This window comes from Pelmatolapia mariae, linkage group LG18 (assembly GCF_036321145.2).
Source record: "Pelmatolapia mariae isolate MD_Pm_ZW linkage group LG18, Pm_UMD_F_2, whole genome shotgun sequence".
Lineage (NCBI taxonomy): Eukaryota > Metazoa > Chordata > Actinopteri > Cichliformes > Cichlidae > Pelmatolapia > Pelmatolapia mariae.
This window is the reverse complement of record NC_086243.1, coordinates 19,167,140-19,187,075: the sequence shown is the minus strand read 5'-3', so window position 1 is coordinate 19,187,075 and position 19,936 is coordinate 19,167,140. Positions and strand designations below refer to the sequence as shown.

The following is a 19,936-nucleotide window of genomic DNA, read 5'->3' as shown; positions in this document are numbered from 1 at the left end:
TGCTTGGTTCATAGGTCAGGGTCAAGCGACTCAACAAAGAAACAAAAAACAAAAAATATTCTTCTTAAAATTATGCTTGCTTAAAGTTTGGAAGACCTCTAGAAAACCCAAAGAACTGTTATTAAAAACTCCTTTAAAAATTAAAAGAAAGCCCAGCTTTTTGGAAGTAAAATACAAAGAAAGGTGAAAAGTGACTCAAAACTTTTGCACACTACTTTTTGCTCAAAATCATAATGAAATATTCTAAAAATCTGAGATACTGAATTTCTGAGTTTCATAAGCCATAATATCTAAAATTAAAACAGCAGAAACTTTAAAATGCTCTACTTTATATGTATTAAATATAGACTTTTTAATAAAATTGTGAAGCTAAACAACTTTTTTCATGACATTCTACATTTGTGAGATGGACTAGGAGATTTGATGTCGTATATTGCATTCTAAGTAGTATTTTGTTGCATTTATAATATACTAAATTTGTGCGGCTACTATACCTCGAATACGTCTCTCTTCTAGAAGAACTTTGATTTGAGCGGAACGTCCTGGTGAAATAAAGGTAAACAAACATAATTTAAACGCGCACACAAACACTAATAAAAAAAATCCCAGTTGGTTTTGCAAAGATAAACAGATAGCATAGATAGCAGCGAGAGCAACAGTGCTTCCTTCTAACGACGTTTTAAAACCACGTGACCTGTGTTTACATCCTCTTCTCAGCTGTTTCTTTCTTCTTCCACTTCGACACAACTGCTCGCTGTTGCTACTTTATCTCTCCAACCAACCAGCTGGTTAGTTAGCGCAGTAAACTAGTACTTAACCAATTGAAGAAGCTGCTGGTGTGTGAAAGTAGCTGTCACTGACCGTCGCACTGAACAGCACTTTACGAGGAATGAGTAAATGCGACACGGCATTGTGAGTATTTCTTATTTGGAATTCGTTATTTAGCCAGCGGCTGTTTGTGTAAGAGTTACACGCTTTGTGTTGTCGTTGGCAGCTGTATTTGCTTTTCGTGGTGTGACACGGTTAAGTAGCTGCGCTGTGTGTTTGCTAACTGTGTAACGGCAGGATAAAGAGGCGAGCTTACCTAACCTGCTTTGTCTGTTTTTAGTGATGGCGCACTCAGGCCCACAAAAAGCTAACGTTAGCCCGCTTTAACTGCAACTCGCATAGCGTTGTGTTGCACTGAATGATAACTCAAACCCTCAGGTTCTACCTGGAACACATAATTTCACATCTAAATTCGTATTCTGCTTTTATTTCTATTGAGGAGCGCACACGCTAAAGCTGTGAGTGGGCCCGGGGTGACTTTTCTAAGAGAAGTGCGAGCTTTCTCGGGCGAAATTATACTCCGAAAGATCTCTGATTTATGATCGTTTTTTTCCTGTGAGAACATTTCTGTTATGATACACGAGTCTGATATTTTATCCTCTCCTTACCAAACCGGTTTAGCTAGTTGCTGCTAAAGATTGGGGTTAATCGCACTGCAGAGAGAGCTGGCCAGCAACTGCGTTTTGGTCGACAAGTGGGAACAAAAGCTGCATAAAAGCCTCAAACACACCACAGCCTCTCGCTGTTTGACAGCTGCTTTAATAAGTGCTTGGCGTATGTTTCTCACAGGTGCGGACGGCTTTGATTGAGGGTGAGCCGTGATTAATAACGCTTGACAGGGTTTCATGAAAACGCCGTTGTTGTTGTTTTGCCCCATCGTCACACGCAGTGCGAAGAAAGTCTGATTGGCCGCTGATTGGCTGACAAGCTGCGGTCTGTGTGGCAACCGCGAACACGTGACCAGGTTGCGCGCGGATTGGCTTCACCAGGTGTCAGTTGTGGGAATTTGGGGAACATCTGTGTACACCATTGCATGTAAAAACCGAGTGACCAGAAAACGGCGCAAACCTGGGGACTGCATTCCTCCCATAAACAGCACCTCGCTGGGGAGGTGTCACTGATCATATCTTAGTCCATTCAACAGCCTAAAAAACCCAAATATATGTAGGTTGTGATACCTATATAGATATACAGGCACCACAACTTAAAAACTAAAGTATTTTTTTCTGAATTCTGATGAGTGTGACTGCAACTAACTTATCAAATAACCTCATGATTATTTACTTACTACTTATATGAGCGAGAGACCAGAAAATGGAAACCTTTAGGCTAAGCCCTTGCCATAAACCTCATCTTATTTCAGCGGCGTAACTTTGTGCTGAACATTTGGGGGGGGGGGTCAAGATCTCTGTATAAATAAATCTGGGTAAATTCCCACATGATTAAACATGCAACTATTTTGCTGGTAATAACTGAAATGAGTGAAGAAAATCAACAGACTATTTATGCAAGATAATTCATAATTTTATTGGGGGGTTATATTGGTTGGGTCTGATTATTTTTTTTTTTGGGGGGGGGGGTCATAACCCCCCTGGAAATTACGCCCCTGTATTATTTTAAAGTTGGGGTCAGATGTTTGCATACATTCATCATGGCACGAATGTTAAAATCATTTGGGGCTTTTAGTGATTTCTTTGAACTGTTTTTTTTTTTTTCCAGGATGGAGCGATTGTACAGCACACATTTAACAACTTAAAAAAAAAAAAAAAAAAAAAAATTGGGTGCACAAGTTTAAATTTGTTTTGGATTTTCTCTTATCCATAAGGTCAGAAGTATACACACAGCTTAAATATATATACACTATAACATACCCTCGATATAGTTGTTTTGGTCCGCAACCAAATGCGATTACTGTGTTCACACCTGCACCAAGGATGAAAACGTACCAGTGTTGCTGCGATGAGAGGAAATAGGTTAGGGTTTTCAGGAACCACCAAGGATGCAGGCTGTCACAAACTGGAAACTGCTCAAACCCGAGTGTCACTGTCCACAGTGAAATGAGTTTTACATGATCAATGGACGGAGGGAGAGGGTGCAGACCAAGAAGGAAGCCCCTGCTCTAAAATCAACACCTTCAAGCTTGACTGAAATTTTCAGCTGCCCACATCGACAAGGCAAATGCTTGGAGAAAAGTTTTATGGTCAGATAAAACAAAGATTCAAGTATTTGATCACCACGACAAGAGGCATGTTTGGAGAAGTAAAAGTGACGCTTTCAAACCTAAGAACACTGTAGCAACTGTCAAGCACGGTGGTGGTAACATCATGTTCTGCGGTTGTCTTGCTGCCAGTGGTACTTGTACATTGCACAAGGTAGATAGAATAATGAAGGACTACTTCCAAATTCTTGAACTTCACCTTAACTGTTACTGTACCAGCAGGCCATCGCTCAGTATCTGCATTTGCGCTTGAAGCCATTTATAATTCTTAACTTGTTTGATGTGCTGCTTACCACAACAAGCACAAGCATAAACTTTGGTCTTTCAACTGTATTTTCATAAGTTTTACAGCTTTTCCTACTAATGAAAACCTCCTTTATGGCCATTAATGCTACACAAAGTAATTAAACAATAAACAATTAACTTGTTCCACCCCAATGCCCCCGGTACCAGAGGCGAGACGGAGAACATCTGGTTTAACTCGATGTACCGCCAGATCTGTTACTTGAATATAGACATGGGTGGTATCCACAGAAACATCAGGATCTCAAAGCTCACAAAACCACTCTGACTAAAATTCACTGAACTAGCAGCAAAAGAAGACCAAAACTACGCTTCACGTTTTTAAAAAAACAAAACAAAAAAAAAAACACTGTAGTGATTTTTCTGTTACTTTTGCTGTTTTGCTTCCACCGCGATAAAATCATACTTCCTGCACTGCTTTCTCTCTGTGTACTTTGAGACCTGTAGTTTCCCATTAAAAAATCTTTTTGCTGCATTGGTCCGAAATAAGAAAGCGAATAATCTACCATTGCTATAGAAATCTTTTATAACGACTAGTTTAAAAAAAAAAAACAACAAAAGAAAACTGGACAGTCTGAGCAATGAGCTACCTGCTTAAGATCAAAGTTGGCATGATGTGGCCCACGGTGGAAAATGAGTTGGACACAGTTAGATGTTCCAACAGGACAATGATCCCAAACACACATCAGAACTGGTCTTCAGTAAAATGAAATCAATAAAGCAGGCTAACATTAATATTCTGGAGTAGTTTTCCTAAAGCCCTAACCTCAACCTTATTAAAAATGTGTTCACTATGCTTAAAAGCTGGGTGCGCACCGGAAAACCAATTGATTTTAATGGACTCCACCAATTCTGCCAAGAAGAGTGGTCAAATATTCAGCCAGAGTTATGCCTGAAGCTTGTTGATGGCTACCAAGGTCGAGGTGCAACTCGGTAAGAGACATTAAACTACTCAAATATTTACAAGGGTGTATTTATAACTTTGAGCCTGTATGCATGTATACTCAACAGTTCAAAGAAATCATTAAAAGCCCAACATTACCATGACACTCATGGTGAGTGTATTTAAAAATCTGACCACAACTGTAGCTATATGACAGGTGCACAGTCCACAGGACTAACAGAGAGCCAAAGTAGATAAGAACGATGAGTAGTAACATAAGGTAGACAATAGCTGGAAGCCAGAAGCAGGGAGTTCTTATGTTTCTGGATACTAAAAATTAGGTCTGCAGACATGACCCATAACTATCCACGCATTTAGTGTGACTGTGAGATGCACCACCATGCATGCTTAGACTGAAATTCATAAATGCCGTTGTGTTCAATATAGCTGTTGATACAGACATAGAAACAGACAGCAGTACTGTGTTCCAGGCTGATAGACCATCAAAAAGTCTGTGTTTGGGGTCCTGACCAGTGGTAAAGCTGCCTGTTGATGTTATTGCAATAAAGGTTTAAGCTCCACTGACCTGGAAAAAAATTAAAAAAAGAAATATCTTGAAACAAAAGTAGAAAAACATCATTTCAGAGTATAATAGGAGCAGTTACAAAACCAGGTGTATTCCAAACCAATAAAGTGTGACATGTATATCTCAGTGGTTGATGTCTAAATGTATTATCAAAGGTAAATTGATACATTTTATATTACCTAGCTTATGACAATTATAAAACTTTAATAATACAAGGTATTAATTTTCTGATGGTAAATGCTGATAGTTCAACAACAGCAAGTTGCAGTCATAGTTATCTATTGATTACATTCTTATATTTGAGTAAAAATCTATAGATTTTCAGAAAATATCCTTGAATATCTTGTATTTTTTTGCTCTCAAACTGCTATTTTAAATGTGTTGTTTAGGAAACTGTTTAATGGATTTCAAAGGCAACATACAAATAACTTCATTTTAACTTACTTTATCTCAGTTTGGTGCTAGATGAAAAAAAGGAATTCCTACTTGAGTAAAAACATTGTTTTGATTTTGACCCAGAAAATTCACTCTTGTCGTGGAACTGTGTGACTCCTAATCATAAGTACACAAAGACGGCAGGGGCAAAAATGAGAGGATTCAAGTAAAAATAGCTGGTGGATTTATTAAAAAAGAAAAAAAAAAAAATCTGAGCGGGTTCGCACGAACGAAGAGTCGGCCCCTGTTGTTAGTCTGGTACAACACACACCTTTACTGTCATGTCCTCTCGCTGTTTGTGGCTAATTAACACAGAATCCCGTGGTGAAATTGAGACACGTAACAAAAACACTTTTTATTTGATCGCTACCACCACTAGCCTGATGGTGGAGCCATAGGAAAAGCCTCTCCATGACCTGCATGTGCGCGGGTTGTACATTGGTGAGCAGGTCGTCATGGTGAGCGGCACATTGGACTCCAGGATCTTAGTTTGTCATGCAAATAAAAGATTAAATCTTAAAGAGAGATTACCATTGTAATTTACCGCTCTAATGGAAAATGAGTTTTTAAAGGTTGAAATTGGCTTGTAAAGAAAATGACTGGAACTCCAGTCTTTGCACCATTTAGTGTAGATATGTGTGGGGAAAATGCTTAGATCTGGCCTTTTCAGTACAACACGAACAGGCTCAAATCAAAAGTAATCCTAAATGAAAATTCTCTCACCATCATTGCAGCTTCTCATGGGAATTGTGCAGATCTTGCAATGAAATGTATTTACTGTATCGTTAGGTAAAGTTCACATGAACTAAGCAGATACAGACATGGATATGACACAATTAGGTTGAATCCCATTGAGTGCACTCTTTAAAATGGAAAGGTCCTGACATTGGAGTGCATTGGTGGTCTGCAGGTCAGAAATATCCTAAGAGAGATGTGGCAAATTAAACAATCCCGGCATTAAATCTAGGGGAGACATGACAATGATGGTGGTAGAAGTGCAATTTCCCAGCGGGGGAAAAAAGATTTTTATAGCCTTTTTATTTTGGGAAAAATTTGACTGATTCTATACATGCAGTTCTGTATTGGAGACCACTGAAATTAAGTGCATCTTGCTTCCAGGAGGACTTTGTGCAGATGCTACGAAGCAAACCTCCATTTACATGCTGTAGTTATGTATTCTCACCTGCAGTCAAGTATGTTGAACGACCAGTAACGTAAGAGATCAGCTCATGCCACAGGGAAGATGGTAGTCATCCTATAGTGAAGTGAAACTCATTGGAAAGACTATGTAAACTATTCACTGTAGTCAGTTTAATGTGGTTTTTTGCTTCTTCTTTTTTTCTTCCTTGCATTTCCACTGTTGCTTTTTTTCCTCCTGTTCAAGCCAACTTTGTAAACTAATCAGCATTCAACCTATGCACAGCATCATTACTGTTGGGCAACGTGCTGTTAGCTTTGTGGAGGGCTGCATGCAAGTCCAGCCTCTGCCTTTGGTTGAATTCCAAAAATCTCTCTCTCTGCAGAGCAAAACAGACATCAACATTGTACTAATAATTACTTACATTAATTATTACATAAACAGACAAAACAGGCAGTAGACGTTTGATCCTAACTTTTTCTGCTGCAGTAAAATTGAGACACAACTATCATAAATTTGCCTCAAGAAACTTAAAACAAAAGTTGAATCATGAATGTCCTCATCTGTCACCAGTACAAATGAAGTACTCGAATACAGCTGCTTATGCAGGTTTAAAGTCCAGCTTTACAAGGTAAATAATTATGTAGTTACATAGTGACCTTGAAGTTGGACTGCATTTTATTAGGAGCTGTTTACGTGGTAGAAATTCAGTAAACAGGTAATAGAATTAACTTCACTATGACAGTGTCAACAAGCCTTAACATTATAGGTATCATAAAAGTAGACTTTATAGGTGAACAGCTTTAAGTCCTCCTATTGAACCTTGTATTTATTTTCATTGCTTGAATCCTAGCTTTACAGCATCAGAATGACTCCGTCCTGCTCTTTATAGCACAATTGAGACTAGTTTCTGTACCTTTCTTACAAGATTTACTGATTAGTTTTCTGCAAATACAAATTCTTTTGGAAAAGTGCCGTGGTATTAAGCCACAGGCACATAGGCATTTAGTTTCTTGTTTTTTGCCAACAAGGCTGTAAATTGTCTGAGTTTACACACTAAATGCTATTAACCATCGGGATTATCAGTTTACCTCACACTGTCTGCTGATCGGTCGAGTGCTTGTGCTGGTGCACTGCCTAAACAGACCTGTCGTATTTGGTTGCAGCTCCAGAGCTGACCCTGTGTTGCTGGAGGATCTGTTACACGTTCAGTGAGGTGTTTATAACCGGGTCAAGCAGACACTCATGACCTGAGACGCTGACGCACTTTCAGTTTGTAGGGGGCCCAACTCGGGACGTGTGTGTTTACCAGTGAATACTTGTTACAAAGAGGTATTTTTCTTTGTTTAAAATAATCTTATTGCCTGGCTGGTCTTTCTTGATTTGTCTTTAAAGGACTTTGTTGATAATCAGAGGTTTGAGTGTACAGCAGTGCCCAAAAGCACTTTTCTTGAATACCTCCACTGACCCATTTTCCTGGATTTTCTTTCAATGCTTACAGAGTGAAAAGGAGGATTAAAAAAAATACACTGCTGTACATCAAGTGATGGTGAGCGAATCAATGGTTCTTTTTTTGCCAATGGAAAATTACCTTACTAGGCCTCCCACTACAAAGTCACCTCTGAATTTAATCTTTATTAGCTGAGTCAGATGTGGAGATGCTGAGGAGGCAGAGAAGGAATTCAGAACCTGTCTCCCTCGGCTGCATCACAGGGTGTGAAGGGTTTGATATTTTTTGTTATCAAAGCATTTATAAAATGTTGAGAACTGGCACATGTCAGGAGTTTTATCTTTACAGCTACTGTGCTGTATTATATAGGAAATCCATCAGGTCATTATTTGTAATGTAAGCACCAAAACAGCAGTTCATATTTCAGCTGAAACTCAGCCTTAAATGGCAGGTTTCACAGCTGTTTGGCTTCTTTCCTTCCTTGTTCCTTTTTTTTGACACCTCATCTTTAGTCTGAGATTAGTTGTAAGAAGTTCATATAAACAGCAGTTTTATTTTTGTAATTGTGTTAAGTGGCCAGAAGCAGCTTAAGTATCTGGTCAATCAAAAGTAATAAAATATTTAAAGAAATTAAAATTAGAGCTGTTTTTTTTTTTTTTTTTTTTTTTTTGTCTTTCTTTCTTAAGGGAAAAAATCCCACTTAATTTGATTCAAACTTGAGATACAAATATTTAAAACTATTGACTCTGTGTGTTTGATATACTGGTCCTGTTGTGTCTTCACAAACTTCTTGAAACACTTTTTTGTTTTGCTTAATTATTTGATTTTTATTACCTTTTTCGTTGGCATAGAATCTGTCGTCTTGGCTGCTAATTGTAACCTGCCTGATGGTGACTGGGTGATGCATTTTAGGGCAGGGCAAAGATGCACCTGTATAAAAAGATTTAGAAGACAAAAAATTCCTCCATAATATAACTGAAAATAAAAGTGGATTATAGGCAACATAACTGTATTATGTGCACATTCTTGCTTAGAACTAAAATATTTTTATAGCCCGACTGATTTTTCACAAGGCCGATATTATCAGTCGATATTGGCTATTTGTTTGTGATTTATCTACATGGAAATTTTAAAAGTAAAGATATGACAGGATTTGATGCTGTGTAGAGGGCACATGCACAACCTCTCGATCCAAGCAGAGTCGGGGAGACTGTGAACAAGTGAATGAATAACTCCACACACATTTAAAATTCTATATTGGTTGAGCTCTAAATGGCTATGTTTACAATGTCTGTCTTTGTAGATATCCATCCATTCTCGTTTGTTTATCCTTGTTAGGGTCACCGGGGGCTGGAGCCTATCCCAGCTACCATAGGGCGAGAGGTGGGGTACACCCTCGACAGATCGCCAACCTGATGCAGGGCTAACACAAAGAGACAGACAACCATTTGCACTCACATTCACACCTATGGGCAATTTAGATTCTCCAACTAACCTAACTCTACTAACTGCATGTCTCTGAACTGTGGGAAGAAGCCGGAAGCCTTTGTAGATATCTCTTATCATAATCTATCATAAACAAACCTGTAATTTGATTAGCATCAGGCTAATCTTTGGGCTTTGACATTTTGGTGATGTACAAACTGATAACTCTCACATTGCAGATTTTGCTGGAATGGTTGCATTAGGGAAGTTTTGTTTTGTGTTTTTTTTTTTTTTTTTTTTGTTTGTTTTGTTTTTTTTTTCTTTGAGATTTCTCAGCATGCAGGCTCGTATAGCCAGTGCTGAGGATCAGGAAGTCTTGCACAAGATTTGGATATTATTTTTGGCTTGGGAAGGAAAAAAACCTCAAACTGTTGTGTTTTCTCATAGCTGTTTTAATGCTGTTTCTAGAAACTTTCATATGTGCTGTGATGGAAGCTTGTGTCCATCTTGCCCTCCTCTAATGTCAGCTTTCTGTTACATCACTCCACATCTGCCCTGTGGACATAACAGACTCCACAGTAGAATATGACATGACATTGGGGCACAGAGTCTCAGCTGCAAATGCCTCGCAGCAGGTTTTTATATCTGAAAGTCAAAGGATCCAATGTGATTCTGAAAATATTGATGATTATTTTTACTATTGATTTACTGGCAATTATTTTTGTCTAGCACATCTTTGCAGGGCTTTAACAGTTTATAAATAGTATTTAAAACCTTAAATGATGAACTGTTGGCATTTGTCTTTTAAATATTCTCTTAAACAAATCTTTTCATCTACAGCAAAAGCAGACGGTGTGATGCATTCTTCTTCAGCTTCTTTTATATCACATCTTTTGTCTTGTTGTTGCAAGAGAAGCACAGATAACAAATTGCATTAATGATGCTTTTCTTCCATTAAGTATTTTCCTGTAAGCTGCAACAGCGAGCCATGTGTTATTCCACAGCCTCAGTAACAAAATTTAATTTAGGGTCACTAACTGTATTTGTGCTGTGACATGCCTGATATGTGTTGGGGAAAAGGGTCTACATACATTAGATAAAGCATAAACCAACAGTAGAGGGGAAGCCTGCTTGTCACTGTACTACTGGATTTGTTTCATCATTGCAGCTTGATGGCCATTCTTTTACAAAGGCACTGCAGATTTAATACTTTGTAAATCTGTTTCATCCTGAAGGGATACTTAAAAAAATGGTAGTAAAATACATGTTTCATTCTTTTAGTCCCTTTCTCTCACTCATCAATTTTTCATCATAAGACAATCCCAGTTGTGGATTAATAAAACTGTTTTTATCAGCACTTTAAATCTGCACTTCACTTGTAGATTTAACCAGACACTGCTCCCTCACAGGCGTTAATTTCATAGTGTGTTCATCTCACTTTTTTTGTGTTTCTCAGGTCACTTGCTGCCTGGACATGAACTCTGTCTGAACTGACACTCGAGGAGCCACAGCGGCAGCACAGCCGTTCATCTCCATGCACCTCTGAGGACGAAACAGTCATCCTGAATACGAGTTCGCCCCTTAGGGTTCCTCTGCTCTTTTCGCCATGGGGGGAGCTGTGAGCGCCGGAGAGGACAATGATGACCTAATTGATAACCTGAAGGAGGCTCAGTATATCCGCACAGAAAAAGTCGAGCAGGCTTTTCGGGCCATAGACCGCGGTGACTACTATTTGGACGGCTATCGGGACAATGCCTACAAAGATTTGGCCTGGAAGCATGGCAACATACACCTGTCTGCTCCGTGTATATACTCCGAGGTGATGGAGGCACTGAAACTGCAGCCGGGACTTTCTTTCCTCAATCTGGGCAGTGGAACCGGCTACCTGAGCACAATGGTTGGCCTCATCATAGGTAATCTTGGCATACCCTTATTGTGGGAGGTGTTTAGATGTTCTCTAAAGTCTACATGGACAAATTTAGAGGAAATGATTAAGTGACTTCAATAAATGACATCACTGATGCTACTGAATATTGTCTTCATCGATCAACTGGTTTATAATATGTTCCCCAAAAATAGCACTAAAAACCTAATAAATGTCAGATAAGCAGTGTATATTTGCATGTGTTCAGATTTGAGAAGCAGAAATCAGCAAGAATTGGGCTTTATTTTTGCTTGGTAAATAACGGAGGCCATGACTTAATATGCCACATTTTCGCCCCCCACCCCTTCTCCTTAGGGCCATTTGGTGTAAACCATGGAGTTGAGCTCCACAAAGATGTCGTTGAATATGCCAGAGAGAAACTGGATGACTTCATAAAGAATAGCGACAGCTTTGATAAGTGAGTATATGCTTATATTTTTTAAGCTCACTTTCTGACTACACATTCACCTGAATCTCTGGTGGTTGCCTGGTGAACGGCTCTCGGCAGGAAACCGCTATGCACATGACCACCTGTAAAACGACGAGTAAGTGTTCAGGCAGTTTTTAGGCTGACGTTAGCCCTGCACCCAAAAAGCAGCCTTCTCATTCATTTAAACGAAGCCAGTGAGTCAGTGCAGCGGGGGTGCCAAAACAAAGGACTCCAGCAAAACAAGTCATTTGGCACAAAAAAAAAAGTTGAACCAAGCTCAACTTTTGCTGCAAAGCATTGTCCTTTGGCAAGGTGCCGCACTGGTTCCTCTCAGTATGCAAGTACTCATCCCTGGTAGATTTCTGCCTTACTGAAATACTGAATTTGTGTTTGCAATGCACCAATTTATCTGTCAAACATCAGAGTTGGCCAATTTAGTCTTATTGACTGCTGCTTGCAAAAAAGATTGAATACATTTATGCTTATTCAAAGATGGTATGTTGAGGGACTAAAAGAGTCATGCAGTTATTTTGGTTTTTGGTGGGGGGGGGTTTTTATAGTGCAGACTTCTTTGATCTTTTTTTTTTCTTACAGAAAAATAGATAAAAAAAAAAAAAAAAAAAACCCAAGTTTTATTCATTGCACATAATTTACTTATAATAGTTGTGGCTTTTCACAGTTTTTGAATGTTGTGTGTGACTTTTACAAAGTGCTCTGCTCTGTTGTGGCATCTCATAAGCCTTTAAATGCATTAATCTGTTACTAATTGTCACACCGGTGCAATAAATGGGTTAGCTGTGCTAACCACCTGCTGGCTCCAGCTGCATATTTATCATAAAGACATGAGAGTGAGAGTCAATCCTCTTATCTAACGCCCTGCCAAAAAAAAGGTAATAAATGTATCCCCCAAAACATAAAGTGTCCTCTTGAAAAAGAAGTAGCTGTTACTGAATAGGAGGCACTAGTGACCGTTTGCTGTCTTAAATATGTAATCTCTCATGTATATTTCTGCCACAATCTACAAATGTGATGATGGGCTTTGCAAAAAAAACCCAAAAAACATGATTTTATTCCTTACCTGTCTGATTATTTCTTTCACAGGTTTGAGTTCTGTGAACCTGTCTTTGTGGTGGGGAATTGCCTTGAAATCTCCACAGACAGCCACCAGTACGATCGCATTTATTGTGGCGCTGGAGTGCAAAAGGACCATGAAAATTACATGAAAGTACTGCTCAAAATTGGAGGCATTCTGGTGATGCCTATAGAGGATCAGGTAAGTGCTGCAAGTCACCGGACTGATACGAAATCGACACATTGTGATTGCTGCTCAAAATGCTAACACACAAGGGAAAATGGCTTTGACCTAGTAGGCTTAGTTATGAAACTTTCCCATGCATTATTGAGCCGCGGCTGCACCTGGATTTAAGCAGCCGTGTACAGAGTACACACAGTGCTGTATAAATAAATGTTTTATTTAAAAAGTACGACAGGTGAGTGTGGACAGTCTGCAGGGCATGTAAGAGGGCACTGAGGATATTTCAGGATGTTGGTGGGGAAACGGTTGACAGCAACCTTTTCCAGTAAGAAGTTTAAAGATTGTGACGGATTCATGGTCAGTGCGTTTGGACCATAAAAGGAACTGAAGTAAAGCGAAGCTTGGCCTTGATCAGATATCGTGACCCAAGGGTTGAATGTTTTATCTTAGTAGTTACACAGGACGGCACTCTGAAGTCAGACCATAGAGGGAAAACATGCTTAAAGGAAATCAATCAGATTTTATACTGTTTTTTTTAAATAAAGTAAAAAAGGGAGGGGAGAGGGGGGCAGCAAAGTTATTAATCATGGCAGAGAAAATAATTAACACAATTCTGATCTAACAGCTTGAAAGCACTAAAGCCCCAGATTTACCCAGGCCATGTTCACACTGATGTGGATAATTTTCAAAACGCATCTTTTTTTCCTCTGTTGTGGCCTTTCATCAGCACCAAGCTGACATCCCCCATCTCCATCTCCTCTGGAGCTTTTTGAAATTACTCCCCAGAGTGGACAAATATGAAACACCCATTCCAGTAACAGGAAAGGCGGTGTGGAGCTTTTTGAAAATGACACCCTTCAGCACTGTTCAGATATTATGCTGTGTGGAATTAGCATTAAGAAACTTTATTATCTGTATCCACCCCCCCACTCATTTTATACATTGACACAAGGAAGTGAATTTTATAGATGTCCAAAACAAACCATAAAAATCTTCATGCGTTCATTTGGGAATTACTGTTAGACTTGGAAAAATGTCAGAGTAAAGCCAAGGACTGCTCGGTTATGGCAAAAATACAGACTTTGGGAAAATTGTGGATTTATTATGCTGTCATAAAGAAGATGGTTGTCTTAATCACACAGAGACTTTGCAGTACGTCTGTGCCCCTTACAGATGGCTAAGAATGGATGGACTTCATAGCCTCTTCTTTATCAGCCCCCCTCCAAGCCTCATCACACCTCCCCCTGCGAAGTTCTAACAGTGCACACTGAGTCAGCAACCTCATATGACTTTAAATGTGTTTTGAGAACTGTCACAGTGCAGACTCGTTATGACCCGAGCCAACATAATGATGGGTGATTGATGTCTCATGTAATCATTTATGTCTCTTGGATTAATCTTCTGTCTTTTGATATTGATATGTCATGAAGCAAAAGGACAAAGACTTTAAAGCTTTTAGCTTTTCAGATGCAGAATGTTACTGTTTCAATTTTATCTTTCACGGTAGAAACCAGCTGATTTATCAGCAGGTCGATGTTATCAGATGATGTCAGCTATGTGCCGCTACAGCACTTATAGTAGCCAATAAAACTGTTCAACCAGTTTTGACATTGAATAGTTTGTCCACTAGAGGGCACGCCGCAACTTTCCTGTTGGCAGTACTTGTTTGGAACGTCAGATCGTAATCAAGTAAATATGTTAGCGAAATCTGTTTGCGTGTCATGTGTCTGCAAGAAAGTAGAAAGTAAGTATTGGCTTATACATCGGGTTTTAAATTGACAAATATTGGTATTGGTATCGGCCAGATTCTAGTAAGAGCAGCAGTGGAGTGCTTGCCTTGTGGCAGGCTGTATATTGCTGCTTCTTTTCTCTACTTAACTCTTCTCTTTTGCAAAAGAGATCTGATTAAAATAATTAATTAATAATTAAGAATTGTTGAATTTGTGTCTTTTTTCAGGAGTTTAAATGCACCAGATTAGCGGTTGCTTTTAAATAGCCAAACAATTTTATGCAATGCTTAGACATTTTTGAGTCTTTGCTGGAAGCTAATTGTATTTGGAAACTTTTATAATGTTAACTTTTTTCTTCTGTTTATTTAAAAAAAAAAAGAAAAGAAAAAAAAGAGTGTGGCAATGAAATTTAACCCATTAATAGCTGATTGGAAATAAATGCTAAAAGTCATAAAACTAAATGATGTTTGTGGCTTGAATACACTGGGTAAAGGTGAGAAAGAACGAGGAGCACAGACACAAGTCGTCTCCTTGGTCCTCTGATTTTTATTCAGCGCCTGCAGGTTATAGCCGCTAGAGAAAGAGATTTGGGGCAGGGATGTCTAAGCCTGCAGCTAAGTTTACAAGAATAAGCCAAATTTGGAAGGTATATGGAAAATGAAGCTACCTTTAGCTTGTCTGTTCAATTCAAATGAGCCTAACAAGCATGCTGTGGTTGTGTAAGACTTGGCGCGTGTGGATGGAAGCAGTTAGAAGGATGACTTTTCCCCATGGTGGTGTGATAGAGGCCTCTTATTGGATTGGGATTTATTACACCCACAGTAACAGGTGTACATGTCGACTCGAGTAAAAGTTATCTTTTGATTCACCTGAGTCCAATGTTTCCACTCCTCCTTGCTAAATGTGAAGCATTTGATGTTTTTCAGCCTAGAGTTCAGTTTTTGTCTCTTTATACAGCTGACCCAGATAACCAGGACTGGCCAGAGCACGTGGGAAAGCAAAAACATCTTGGCGGTGTCCTTTGCCCCCTTGGTCCAGCAGAGCAGAGCTGATGGAGAGAAGCCCGACACTGTCCATCTGCGTAAGTTCCCACGCCTCATCAAACAAACAAACAAAAAAACCTCCCAGTTTTTGTGTTTCATTATCTCTAACTTGAAGTGCAAAGCAGGCAATATTTTAAATTCAACGCCTGATGTGTCGAGTCCTGAAGCGATATTGGCTTTGACATATGAAGCTCGCCCCGCGGCCGCTTCCTAGACCCAGTTATTCCTCTCCTTGAAATGCCGAGACACTTTTCTCTTTCACGTCCTTGCTCGTTTATGCTGACCTAGTTGAAGGACTGGTGCGGCTGTATGGATTATTCTTATTTGTGTGGCGCACCGCCCTGAAGCACCGTGTCATCTCTCTTTGTCCTCAGCCCCAGTGACTGTCCGCAGCCTTCAGGATCTCTCTCGGATCTACATACGCCGCACTCTCCGAAACCTGGCCAACGAGGACAGCCAGGGCAAGGGGACGACGCAGAGAGTCCCCCAGAAGCGCAAACGCAGGCGCTGTCGCAGGCGACGCATCAACACTTACGTTTTTGTAGGCAACCAGCTGATCCCGCGGATGGTGGAGAGCGAAGAGGAGGAGCACACCGAGGAAGAACACAAAGAGGTGGAGGAAGAGGAGGACAGAGACATTGGCGACATTGAAATCCTCAAGCAAGTGAACATGTTGAGAGACCAAATAATGGCTTTACCGCTGCCTGAGTCACTGAAGGCATATTTGCTGTATTACAGAGAGAAATGACTTATTCACTTGATATCCATTCTTAATGGGTGCAGCGAAATGCTGAAATGCTTTTCTTCATCTTTTTTCAGTACAAATGTAGCATTATTTCCACTTAATCTTGATGGCAAAACTGTAACGGAAAGAGACGTCATAGATAATATTGGATAATAATGTTATGATTGTCCTGAGTGTTAATTTTTTGTTGACATGTTTTTTTTTTCTTTTGGTTTATAAATGGAAAAAAATATAAAGTAAATGAAAATAGTTTCAAAAATCAGTTTTGAGATTCAGATTTTATCGCAATGTCAGAATTTCTGCAGAAATGTGCAGATTAAAAATTGTATTAAAAAAAAGAGTTCTTACTATATTTGTTAAAATACGATCATGCTAAGATGAAGACTTTTATTGCACCTTTTTTAGAAGCTTTAACTTACTTTCAGTGTCTGATGATTTAATGATACTGAGAGGAGACACTGAAAGGCAAATAAAGCCACTTTCTCCCTTTTTTTTTTTTTTTTTTTTTTTTTAAAAAGAGAGTTAAAGAGTAAGATGTTCTTGCATAAGCTCGAATGGGGCACATATGTCATTACTCTTCTTGGTATTTCATTTCAGGGTAATGTGTTTTATAACTTCCTATTACAAGACTTCACTGAAAGACCAGACTGGTTCATAATTTTTTCTACAGGGCACCTTTTAATGAAACTTTTTCTACAGGGTGCTGACATTCTTGTTTCCTCACTACTACCTGATCTGATGGGCTGTCGCGGGCCTCCTTCTCTCTTTTTATTTTGCCCTGTTGTGGATTCATATAATATAATATAATGATGTAATTCTTAGTATTTGAATAAACCACATCAGAGGTTTAAAATAAGGGTGACATGGATACGATGGTGATTTAAATATTCACCTAATTTCGAGGGGAACTGGTGAAGGCATGATGTTCGTCCATAATGAATACATGCATGAATATATTGTATATGGGTGTTCCTGACTTTGCTTCTCGTGATTGGTCACTGGAGGTGATGTCCCAAGTGATCAAACTTTGAAATGTTTCTTTACAAATGACAAAAAAAAAGGTTTCAAGATGGTGAACCAGATTGATGGCCTTGACACAAATCTCGAATTCTGTATAGTACTTTTCTTTTCTTTTTTTTTCTTTTTTTTTTTTTTTTAACAAAATCAACGACAATGCAAAATCTGACGCCTTTTTGTATCATGGACAACAAAGCACCTTAATCTGCAGTCCTCAAGACAGAGAAAAAAGGAAAAAAAATTAAAAGATGACTTTTTTGGGCTTCATTTGTATTGTGGACTGGACTTAATGTAATGTAAATCCTCTTTAAGTACAATTTGCTTGCAGAACCTTCCTGATAGTGATGACTTTTAAGTGCCAACATCCCTCGCCCCATCACATTAGGACTTCTGTGAGTTTTCCAGCACAGTAAATTTCCCCCATAAAGGATGATATATTTCTACAAAAACATTCCACAGTGGGGGGAAAAAAAAAAAAAAAAAAAAAAAAAACGAAGAAAAAAAAAAAAAAAGGGAAAAAAATAAAAACAAAACGGCACATCACTGATCCGACAGGTCACCGTTTTTCTTCACGCTTTACCATCACAGCGTTTGGAAAGTTCCTTCATCTTACTTTGAATGCATAAATTTAGTATTCCAAAAGCTGAGTTGAATGTTGTTGATATTAATTCTATTCAATATTAAAGTGATATATCTATATATGTATTGTTATCATATGATTCTGCAAACAGTTGAATTAAGTTGCAGTTGATTTGTTGTAGCGCCCTCTTGCTGTACTGTATCTTGACACTGGGAACTCTGTAGATCAAATCTCCACTGCTGTCTGTTAAATAGATAAGATATATTAGTGCTGTAGGTCTTCATTTTGTTCTGGTGTAATGACGAATATTTTGTTTGAAAACGGGGCTGGTTATTCTATTTAGTAGTTTTTGTGTGTGAAGAGGTAACATTTATTTTCTGTAAGGCTTTTTTTTTTTTAATAGATTCATTCATTGCAGAGCTTTGCAAGTAAGCAATAATGGAATAATTTCTCAGCTTATAATTACCAATAACAACATAGTCCCATTTTATTTGCCTGGTATCCATTAAAATTCACATGACCAATTACAGCCATGCAACAGTTTATATACCATTATCTAAAATGTAATTGCTAATTAGAGAGCACATTAAGTATTGAAAGCAGGGGACCTACAACCTCGACTCTCAGGTCGCGCCTTGCACCAAAGTTAATGGGACTGCTGTGATTACATTTAATGTGGATGAGATTCGACTACAAAAATGGCAGCCGGTAAATACCAAGTCATAACCAATTATGTGCTCTTATATTAAGATAATTTGTTCAGAGCCAAAAGAGTTCTATTCCTGTTTTTTTGTTAGTTTGTTGTTTTTTTTTTCAGGCATAGGTTGATTACTCATAGTGTGTGCAGTTCATTTTGAAAATGTGGTGTTTCTCCGTAACGTTTGGCACAAAAATAAAGGTCACGATCACATTGTGTGTCTTCTAATCATTCTAACTACTCTGCTTTTCTGATCTTATTTATTTACCAATGATGTCTAAATGCCGTCTGTTAGTTAAAGGAGTCCTTACAATAATTATATATTTTTTTTTTTTAAGATTTCTTGCCGCTGCTCTTGTGTCACATTGTAGTTGTGGAGTGAATAATATCTGATGACCCGCTGGACCATGGTATATTTAAGCTAAGTTGGCTAATGTTGGATTTTTGGATGCTAGATTTAATGGACTTTGGAAAGTTCGGTAAATTTATTGGCAGCAAATTTATGAATGTGAAATTTATGAAACTGTACACTCTGCAATTTAAAAAAAAAGTGACATGAAAAAGATCCATCCATCCATTCTCTTCAGCTTATCCTTATCAGGGTCTGGAGCCTATCCCAGCTACCACAGGGCAGGGAACACTCTGTCTGTCGCAGGGCTAACACAGAGAGACAACCATTCGCCACACCTATGACCAGTTTATAATGACCTATAAACCTCCAGTTTCCAGTTAGATTTCACTGTCACATATGACTCCAGAATACTTTGATATGCAGAGAAGTTCATGGTCAACTGAGTGACTGCAAGGTGTCCAGATCCTGTGGATGCAAAACAAACACAAATAATTACCCCTTCACCACAGTGCTTGACATTTGGTATAAAATTTGTGCTAACGTGTCGTGTTTGGTTTCTACTAAGCATGGCGCTGTGCATTATGGCCAAACATCTCTGCTTTAGTCTCATCTGTTCAAAAGAAATTGTTCAGGAAAGTCATGCATTTTGTTCAGATGTAACACTGGAAACTCAGCTTTGCTGCCAAGTTGTTTTTATAGAGAAGAGGCTTTTCTCAGAGACCCTCCTAAACAAGCTATCTTGTTTAGTGTTTTTCTATCATATGTGACTGAGGCCTATATAGTCTATGATGTACTATAGCTCTTGGGTGATTTTTGCAGCTTCTCTGAGCATTGTACAATGTGACCTTGGAGTGAATTTGCTGGGGTTGTGGTGTTGTATTAAAACACAACTAAATG

General features: G+C 38.7%; 1 protein-coding gene across 1 annotated transcript; it reads left to right on the top strand.

The window, feature by feature from the left end:
- The first annotated feature begins 675 nt into the window (after positions 1–675).
- pcmtd1 (protein-L-isoaspartate (D-aspartate) O-methyltransferase domain containing 1) lies at positions 676–18,900 on the top strand. Its single transcript, XM_063462425.1, has 6 exons — positions 676–912; positions 10,723–11,179; positions 11,506–11,608; positions 12,722–12,893; positions 15,563–15,686; positions 16,023–18,900. Exons 2-6 carry the CDS (start codon positions 10,873–10,875, stop codon positions 16,394–16,396), a joined length of 1,080 nt encoding a protein of 359 aa, XP_063318495.1. The 5' UTR covers positions 676–912; positions 10,723–10,872; the 3' UTR covers positions 16,397–18,900.
- The last annotated feature ends 1,036 nt before the right edge of the window (positions 18,901–19,936 follow it).